General features: G+C 41.7%; 1 protein-coding gene across 1 annotated transcript in view; it reads left to right on the top strand.

Moving 5' to 3' along the window:
* The first annotated feature begins 298 nt into the window (after window positions 1-298).
* LOC121959144 (formin-2-like) overlaps window positions 299-10542 on the top strand; it is a 33399-nt gene continuing 23155 nt past the window's right edge. Inside the window, exons 1-3 of the mRNA XM_042508339.1 lie at window positions 299-2229; window positions 7789-8018; window positions 10050-10228. Of these exons, the coding sequence (XP_042364273.1) occupies window positions 608-2229; window positions 7789-8018; window positions 10050-10228 (2031 nt within the window). The 5' untranslated portion in view covers window positions 299-607. The remainder of the gene's footprint in view (window positions 2230-7788; window positions 8019-10049; window positions 10229-10542) is intronic.

Genomic DNA, 10542 nt, shown 5'->3' with positions numbered 1-10542 from the left:
TGTGATTAGCTGCAGTGACAGACTGTGAGAATGCTCAGCCAAGAGGAGGGTGTGCATTTCCACCCCACCCCCCCCCCCCCCCCCCCCCGCCCCAGCACAGTGTCCCAGTTGCCAGCAGCATCTTTATTCCATACAGGTCTTTTTCTTCTTTTTTTCCCAGCAGGCCTAGTTCTGTGTCCCCATCCCAGTGTCTCTGCATCTCTCCCAGTCTGCCTCTCAGTCTGCTCCATGGAGCACGCAGTGCCTGCGTCACTCCTCTCAGCAGATGGAGAGGAGGAGGAGGGGGAGGGTAAGACAGAGTGAGAGAGAGGGAGGGGAGGAGGAAGAGGGAGCTGTGTGTCTCTCCTGCATCAGCGTCAACATCACTGCCACGCCAGCCTTCGTCACCACAAAACAACAAGGAAGATCGTCGCACAACACAGCAATGAAAAAAAGCACCATCAGCACCAGCAGCTCCTCCTCCTCCTCCTCTGCCAGACTTGCATCCACGGATTAGGCCGAAACGCCTCTACGCTCCCCAGGCACAGGCATCTACAGCTCCCCCAGCCAGGAGGAGCCCTGACAGGCATGACCTGAGAGGAAAGGCCATCGCACGCTCTCTGTCAACATGGGCAACCAGGAGGCGAAGCAGAGGAAAGCTGCAGCGGCGTCGGGTAATGGAAGCTACCCTTCACTGGATGAAGGATGGAGAGAGGGAGGAGGGGACACCACAAAAAAAGGAGGAAAGAAACTCCATGGTAAGCATGGAGGTAAAGGAGCAGGCAGCGGTGGAGGAGGAGGAGGAGGAGGAGGGGGGATGCATGGCACAGGACCAGGAAAGAAGAAAAACAAATCTGAGTCCAAGTCCTCCGTTTTCTCCATCCGGAAGAGAAAGGGCAATCTGAAAGGGAAAGGAGACGCGTGCTCCTCAGTGACAGGCTCAAAGGAGGACGTTTTAGTGTCTCAACATGACGAACTGGACACTAAAACACCTGAGATGTCTGCAGATGAGCTGGGACAGTCGGACACCGAGGCCGAGAAGAAAAAGAGAGCAGAGCCAGGGAGAAAGGATGGAGAGCAGAAGCAGGAGGTGCAGCGGAAAGCCTCCACAGCAGCAACATCTCCCGCAGAGGATGGAGGGCAGAAGGGAGGGAGCTCAGGGTCGGACACGGACATCTACAGCTTCCACTCAGCAGCCGACCACGAGGATTTACTCGCAGACATCCAGCTTGCTATCAGGCTGCAGCACCAGCAGCAGCATGGGGGGGTTAACTCGATTGTGGAAGCACAGGGAGGTGAAAGGGATCTCAGCTGGGCAGGAGGGGAGGGGAGGAGGAAGCAGAGTAATGGGGGAGTTAAATTAACCCCTCCTGAGGAGCTTGACCTGACTCCAGAGTTGGAGCTGGGCTCTGACGCCCTGTCGTTCCTGGAGACGGGAACTCTGTGCGGCTCTGTGAAGCACACGGAGCAGCCTCCAGCAGCACACCTCCCCATCCACACAGAGGTGCAGGAGAGGAGGGAAGAGAAGGAGGAGGAGGGGGTGGAGCATCCGGAGCTAAATGGGAAGGAGCCGAGGGAGAGAGAAGCCTCTCTTTGTGTTGCCACAGGCACAAAAGACCAGCATGCTTGGGTGCAGCAGCCCCCTCACGCAGCCGTCGTCATGGCTACTGCAGGGGGGGCAGCAGGCAGCCCGATCGCCATGACAACCAGTGGTAACAGCTTCCCTGACCTCACATTTGACAGTTTGGGGAAATGCCCAGGGGACAAGGAGGAAGCAGGAGATGAAGGAGAAGAGGAGAAGGAGGAGGTGAATTTCAGTCCTCAAGCTGCAGATGGCCTCAGTAGGAGTCCTGAAGCCACTGAGGGGCCCAGTTCAGGGACCATGTTCGGAGAAGGTGAGGGTCACTTGGGCTCAGGTACCAGTGCAGAGTCCCTAGAGGACTGCCTGAGCACTGGATCTCACCACTCTTCTGCTGCCGGCATAAGCGCCTCCCCCTCCAGCCAGGAGGAGGTCAGGAGGAGCAGCGTGAGCTTTCTGCCTCCCCAAGAGAGTCCCACACTGGCCAAACGACTCCTCAGGTCCAACCACTCCTCCACCTCCTCTAGCCCTGTGGTGAAACCCTACCCCCCCATCTTCCCCTCCTACATCAAGACCACCACGAGACAGCTCAGCTCCCCAGGACAGTCCCCAGCCCTCTCCCCGTCCCACAGCCCTCTGTCCCCGCGCAGAGCCCACCATCACCTCCACAGGTACCTTAGGTCCTGCAACACCTTCATTGTAATGATTGTTATTGATTGTTATTCTTTAACCCTTTGAACCCTGGGAAAATTGGCTTTTTTATTTTTTTTTTTTCATTTTTTTCAAAAACAAGCAACGAAAGAAAAAATAACCCCAAAACTGGCAAAAAGTTTGTAAGAAGTTCAAGAAAATTACCTGAAAATTAATAAAGAAGAAAAAAGTTCTAAGAAAGGGGCTTAAAAATTACAACAAACTTTAAATAATAACATAAATTTAAATAAGTAATTATGATCATTAGAAATATAGTTTTTCCTTAGTCTTTCTTTTTCCCCCCTATATTTTTTCATAGCCTTTCTTAAATAACTTTCTAAATATACCAATTAGTTTAATTTCTTTAAAAAGAAAAAAAATGGGGGGGGGGGGGGGGCTTGGCACAACTTGGCAAGATATGTCCCACAGATTCCAAAAAAAAAAATATTTCTTTCTGCACTTTTTGGGTAATTTTTGGGCCGTGTGTTAAGTTGTTCTTGCCTTCTTCCCATATTTGTGAAAGAAATCAAACCAATTTTCCCAGGTTTCAAAGGGTAAACCCATTTGTTGCAGTTTTGCTCTTGTATTTTTGGTTTTTGAAAGCTAATTTAGAAAAAAAAACATCCAAAATCTTCATCCTGAGCATGCTTGGGCACTGAGTGTGGCTTTTAATAGAGGCAGCTGCACACACTTCAGTGAAGAGTGTGAAGAAAGACCGACAGGCCTGCTGGGTGTACTTAATGTTGCAAAACTGGGATTGGATGATTGCTTCTTATTGGAGAGGTCTAAATGGATCTAACTTCCTAAACTCCGAGTTTCGTACATTGCAGTTTTTGGATTCAAATAATGAAAAAATTATATCAAGAATGCATTTTCCACACATCACTTTAATATTCCACAATACCACTGTAAAAGTAATGGAAATATCATAACAGCGTTTTTTGCACGAGTTAGTCCATTCACCAAAAAAAACCTAAAGAGAAAGTTCACCCTAAAATCAAAAGTTAATATTTTTCCTCTTACCTGTGGTGCTTTTTATCAGTTTAGATAGTTTTGGTGTGAGTTGCTGAATGTTGGAGTTATTCACCGTAGAGATGTCTACTTTTACTCCAATATAATGGAACTAGATGGCACTCAGCCTTGGAGTGCCAAAAATATCAACAGCAATGTCTTGTTCCAAAAAAGGCTGGAGCAGTTACTTAAGATAATGAGCTTGTGACTTGCAGTTTCATATAGAAACTCATTCTTTGAACCTTCTAACCGCATCACCTATGGAAACGTACATTTTCTCATAGACGCGAGGTGTAACATTAGCCAGCTCAGGTGAGTAAGTAGTTACCTCTCATCCATGAGTAGATGTGTAGCTGTAGATTATTCTCTGCGTTGTGTTGTCTAGAAGGATGAAACAGGGACCATAGCTCTCTTGCCACTGGAGCAGGATTTATTTGCATGCCAGCTCTGTGCAAAATGAAATAAATTCAGTACAGCTTCTTCATATGACTGGGGTTCAACATGCACACTTCTCCTCAGCTGTCTGAACTAATGCATGTTTAAAAACATTCATACAATAATGTCACAAAAACATTATGAAAAATACATTTCAATATTTGTCTGATCGGATAGTGTAAAATTCCCTTTTGACAAATTCTGACTGTAAAGTTCCTTTAAAAGACTTTTTTTTCTCAGTCATTTATTCATTCATTTTCTGTAACCGCTTGTCCTCGTAAGGGTCGCGTTGAGGCTGGAGCCAATCCCAGCTGTCAATGGGGCAGGAGGCGGGGTACACCCTGGGCAGGTCGCCAGACTATCGCAGTGCCGACACATATTTACAGTCACAGCTAAGGGCAATTTAGAATTAGGGCAACCTGACCTGCATGTCTTTGGACTGTGGGAGGAAGCCGGAGAATCCAGAGAGAACCCACGCAGACACGGGGAGAACATGCAAACTCCACACAGAAGGGCCCCCGCCCACGGACCGAACCCCGTTCCAACCAGGTTACGAACCACGCACCCTCTTGCTGTGAGGCAACAGTGCTAACTACGAGGCCATCATGCCGCCCTTTTTTTATACTCAACAGTGGCAATTTTTTTAACGTTTTATAATGAACAATATGAATTTAAACATGTCACAATAACATACTATGTATTATCAAAAATACAAAATCATTTGTGTTGATAATATAAATACACACGAAAACAAACAAAAGAACTTGCATACTTGTGCAACATGCAATAAATTCAGGACAACAGCTTCATATGACTAGGTTTCAACATACACACCTTTAAAAGAAAGAGAAGAAATACAGCAGACTGCTTGAGAAACCACCTGCATGCTCTTGTAGCCTAGCTTGAGATTGGTAAATTAGCATGCAAAAATGTGTTCATAAAATGTTTATGTTCATAAATGTTCATAAAATATCTGTGAGCCTAACAACACAAATTTGAATCACTATATAAAGTTTAAACCATGTTTTAGCTCTCTGTGAGCAGGAGCAACTACAAACTCTTTCCTCTCCTCAGCAGGGCATGATGTGACTGCATGGATGTATTATAATGTATTATAAATGTGACTGAGAAGAGTAGCGCGAAGGTAGGGGAAGTGACGTCATAACAGGAAGTAACGAAAATAAAACACATTTCAAAATAAAATACAAATATATGTAAAATAAATAAACATAACGATATGACAACGTGAAAATAGATACTGAGTAGGGACTTTTGTTGAATTACAAATCTATTACTTGAACACACCTGTTACAGATGCACTCTTCCTTCTGCACGGTGATTCGTTTGTAGTTCCTGCATGAAACTGCAAGCAACAACTACGGTAGATTAATCTGAATTAACCATGTAAAGATTTCTGGAAAGAGACATTACTGTTGAGTCTCCAAGCATCAGGGGTTAAACTACGAAGCAAGTTGAACAGAGCCCGGCTCTCTTTAACTAAGCTGGCTCAATAAACCCTGCAGCCTCGGTCAGAGCTAACAGGAACCATGAAGGTGTCTATCAACTTTCTTTGTTAACTCAGGCTTTCTGTTTCAGACTGTCAGCAAGTCATTTGACACTTAAAAATAATAATTCACGGGCTGCCTACTTCTGCCCTTTGAAGAATATTTAAATTTACTATTACAGCACAGTGACACTGACAGAAAATAACATATAGTGAATGCACAAATTAATATAGGCAATCTGTTTAATACTAACAGACTAATCTATCAGCTCTACAGTAGCAGTGAAAAGCATATAAACACAAGGGGTAATACAGTATGGTATGATTGGAAGGGATAATATTGCATTTAATATAAAATCATCCTGATTAAAAATATATAGTGACCTGTTCATGCATAAAGCGATCTGTGGTTTTAAAGAAGCTTCCTTTACAAATTGACCAGAAAACACCACACACACATGCACAACAATAAGATTAAGGTAAACAGTATTCTTGCTCAGGTTTGGCTTTTCTTTCTTTCCTCTGTAAAGAAAAAAAAATGATGCATATAGCAATACTGTTAATGCACGGCTTCGTTTGTTGATATTCATGTCACATTATGGTTCAACAAGTTGTACAAAGTGTGATTAAAACGTTTTCTCAGCTGACAGTCTGTATGGCTCATATGCTGACACTGATTATAGAGTGACGCTCCTCAGAGAAGCTGTGAAAGATGCTTTTTAACTGATTTCAAGCGGAAACTCAGAATATAACCTGCTCCCCACCAGGTTCAGTTTCACACATAAGTTACCATGGCGATCTAGCAAGGGTAAAAGATAGCAGTCTTCATAGTACAGGAAACCATGGCTTTAGACTCAACAGATCTCACTAAGGCACTAATCTTGCTTCGTAGTAAACTCCCCAGAAGTCAAGTGCCATCTAGTTTCATTATACTGGAGAGGAGGCAGACGATATCTCCAACTCTCAGGCACTGACACCAAAACTATCTAGACTGATAAATAACACTACAGGTAGAAGTAAATATGTATTGTTGATTTTGGGGTGAACTGTCCCTTTAAGACCCTTATAGACATGCACCCTTTCACTTGATGGTCACTTCACTTCATTTCCATAAATACTCTCTCATGTCAGAGCTGTGAGGAACATCGGTGTGAAAGTCACCTTTGTCTAAATGACCAAAGGTCATCACTTAAACAGACCGATGAGCCAGCGATGTTGATGTATTTCATGTCTGGACAGTAAACCTGCTTTTTCCACTTATCCTTTCCCATAATCTCCACATAGTACTGAAGTCAGCTCTGACAGAACACCCTGGTGATATACAGAGCTGTGCAGTTAGCATCATGCCTGCTTTTGTTGTTGTTGAAGTAACATCACTGTGTGAAAATGCAGTGCACATCAGTGTCCCTTTCAGTTGTATTCATGCTCAGACGAGTCACCTGACTAAAGCAGACATTTGAGTTTTAAAAGTTGACTTTCATCCAAGGAAATGAATTGGAACTTTAGGCTACCTGAAAGTTACAAAAACAAAATGTTTGTAACGTTTTGGTTAGATTTCTTTTAAAAACATGGGGAAAAGGCAGCGAAAGAAGAAATGATCCAAAAATGTGCAAGAAATTGGTAAAAAGAACAAGAAAATTGCCTGAAAATTAATAAAAACAAACAAACAAACAAAACAAGGCAAACAAGATTTGGAAAAAGTGACAAAATTTAAATATTTAATTATGATGATTACTCATCATTGTACTGTACATGAGAATGTTTTCTTTTAATGCCACTTTATACTTCTACTCCACTATATTTCAGAGGATAATTTACTTCACTGCATTTATCCAACAGCTTTAGTTACTTTACAGATTAAGATTTTTGTATAAAAAATAGAAAAGCAAACTGGCTTGATTTCTTTTAAAAACATAGGAAGAAGGCAATAAGCAACAAAATGACCCAAAAATTGGCAAGAAATCAGTAAAAACTACAGGAAAGTAACCTAAAAATACGCTTGAAAGAAACAAAACAAAACAAAAAACAAGGCAAAAAACACTTGAAGAAAGTGCTTAAAAATATTATAATAATTCTATAACATAAACTTTAATATAGTTTTAATATAAACTTGCAGTTTATATTGTAATTATGATAATTATGAATATAGTTTTATAGTTTATAGTTTCCCTACTTTTTTTCTTTTTTTTTTCCCCTAGAAATTTGTCCCTAGCCATTTAGAAAATAATTTTCTAAATCTACCAATTTCTTGAAGTTAGTGGGTCATTTCAAACCAACGCTCATTGTATTATTTTCGCTGTTTTTGAAAGAAATTTACATTTCACATTAATTTGCTCATAGTAGAAAGGTTGAAATACTTGTGAAAGGCGTCTGAAAGCAGCGCAGGAAGTGTGCTGTTGCACCAGGTTTTGAAGGGTTAAATCAATAAAAATAAATAAATAGTCTGCTTTCAAAGAACAAGATACATACCGAATAGACTGAAAAATGCAAGAACACGGGTTCTTATGTCGTCATTGTAATGTCCCCTGTGTTATCAGTTTGAGTTATGTGTTTTCACAGCACAGCTAACCTGAAATGTGAATGTTGACAGGACGATGGCTGCACGCAGGCAGCGCTCCCGAAGCCTCGCTGGGCCTCTCAGTCGCTCAGCCGACTGGACGGAGGAGCTGGAGAGGAGGATGAGGAGCAGAGAGGAGGATGGAGGAGGTTCAGGAGAATATCTAGTGGGCTACAAAGGAGGTGGCAGCCAACCCCTGTGTGCGACCAGAAGATCCTCTTGTGGACAAGTTTCTACCTGCGGCTTCCAGGACGTCTTCACAGGTACGCACAGAGCGTTCACATGATTGTTTCTGTTTCCTGAGGGCATAAAGAAAGCAGGAGACGAAATGTAACAAATGTGCATCAATGACTCTGAGGACAAACAAGCACTGATTGTGTTCTATTAACCCTTTGAAACGTCTTTCAGAGACTCCGGAAGAAGGCAATGAGCAACTTGTGAAGCGACCTAGAATTAGCAAGAAAATTGTAAAAAGTAAAATAAATTACTTGAAAATGAGCAAAAAGAAAACAAACAAACAAAAACAAAAAAAAACAGGAAAGCAAAAATAATAAGTTAATTAATACATTTAAGAAAAACAAGGAAATTATCCCAAAAAGGTGCTTAAAAATAATAGTAATCCTTTGAAATCATTTTAAATATTTAATTATGATAAAATAAATAGAGTTCTATGGACATATTTCCCTAGCTTTTTAAAATAAATTATTTTCTAAATCTACTCATTTCTTGCAGTTTACAGGACATTTCTTGCCCAGTTGCATGTTTGCATTTTTTCATGTTTTTGAAAGAAATCAAACCTAAACCAAACATGTAAAAACATGTGAAAGGTGCCTGATTGCAGCATAAGAAACCCAGTCACCATTATCTCCAGCAGGATTTACACACTACTCCGACCCAGTAGCTCTGAAACAGCTGAGAAATCTCCTGTAGATTAATTTTACAATAACTTTGATGTTTCTTTACCTGCAGGTCAGTGAAAACATCATTCAATCAAAGATCAATACATGAAACATAACCTCTCCAATGCCAACATTAAAAGCATGCAGTTAATCCCCTAAAAATAGATGTTGACCTTTGGCATACAGTGCTAGCATTTGTGTCAGAGAGTTGGACATCAATAAATGCATAGAGAGATATTTTTAACTGGAGACAAGCTCAACCCGTTTTTCATTGCTCTATGTCTGCTCATGTGCTTCTCCTTAAATTCACAGTAATACCCTTTGTCTTTTCTACCTTTCTCAGAAATTAACAATTTGGTCACGCTGGAGCAAATTAGCTTGATTTATTTTAAAAGCACAAGAAGAAGCAATGAACAACTTAAGAAGAACTGGACCAAAAAAGTAAGAAATTATTAAAATATGAAAAGACAATTACTTAAAATTAAGCAAGCATGGCGGTGCACAATAAAACCGCAACCCGGTTTGTCCGGTGGCGTTCTTATCTGACGCATTCCAGCTGCATTTTATGCACACGCAAAATGTGTGGCTTTTGTGTGTGTTTTTTGGCTTGGCGAACCTATTACAAAAGTACTGTCAAAGCGGCAGTATTATATAAGTTCATAATGAGAACAGGTTGCAACAAATATGTTTCGCCATCTTTAAGTTTAGACAAGTCAAGTTAAATAGATTCAGTTAAGGTTAAATAGATTCAGTTTAGGAAAAGAATCATGGTGGTGACATATGTCAAAATAGTTCAGGGTTCACTTGGTTTCACACAGTTCCAAAAACTGTTCTCCTGGTGGTAAGTACAGTGTTGTTTGACCCATCCACTACTCTAACCTGCCTGCCCACACAGACTTTTGGTATTTATACTATTACTACTACTACTACATGGTCAAATGAGCCTTCCCTATAATGTGGGTTATATATATGAGTTGCTGTGCATTACTTTTTGTGTGGATATGTACAAACAGTGCATGAGAACAGCCTGCATTATGTGGTGGGGGGCATAAAATGTGTTAAAATTACATGCTTGCAACACAAAAACAATGTCAATGCAAAGTTGCTAGGGATCTTTTGTTGTGGTAATTGCACAAAAGTATAAAGAGTGGGGATGTCTGCGTAGGGCGGGCCAGAGGGACAGTGGATGACTGAAATAAATATGGATGTGGGAACGCTGTTTCTGTAGTGTGTGAAAGCAAAGTTCTGTTTGTTCACATGACCAAGTTTTTTTTTCTCTGATAGTAATCAAGTGTTTTTTCTTTTCCTAAAAATAAGCAAAACTGACTGTTCATAATAGATTTGGGACTGCCACTGTTTTTTACATGAGCCTTGTTTTCTTCACTGGCTGTGCAGGTCGAACTCTCCTGGAGAAGCTGTTCCTGCAGCAGCAGCAGGAGGAGCCGGAGGAGGCTGAGAGGCTCTGCTCCAGGATCTTGGCCATGGGTCTTCTGCTGCCGTTCACTGACTGCTTCAGAGAGCAGCTGGGAGGCAGCAGTGCCCACATCACCCCCACAGCTGCAGCCAAGTTCGATGTATGCAGTCACACTTCACACACCTTCACCTAAATCTGTTCATTTGCTTTGATCATTTTTCAGTGTAAAATCTCATCATCGTCATTATTGTCTGTTATCATCATCATCATCATCATCATCGTCAGCATCAAAATTTTTGTCAGTCATATTCATCACCATTGTCATAATCATCGTCATCACAGTCATCATCACCAATGGCATAGTCACAATCATCAGCATAATCATCTTTGTCATCACTGTGCAACAATCGCTGTCGTCATCATCATCGTGATCATCATGATCATCATCATCAACGTCACAGTCATCATCGTCAT

This window comes from Plectropomus leopardus, chromosome 19 (genome assembly GCF_008729295.1).
Source record: "Plectropomus leopardus isolate mb chromosome 19, YSFRI_Pleo_2.0, whole genome shotgun sequence".
In the NCBI taxonomy this organism is placed as follows: Eukaryota; Metazoa; Chordata; class Actinopteri; order Perciformes; family Serranidae; genus Plectropomus; species Plectropomus leopardus.
The sequence above is the reverse complement of the archived record's forward strand: the minus strand, read 5'-3'. Positions and strand labels throughout refer to the sequence as shown.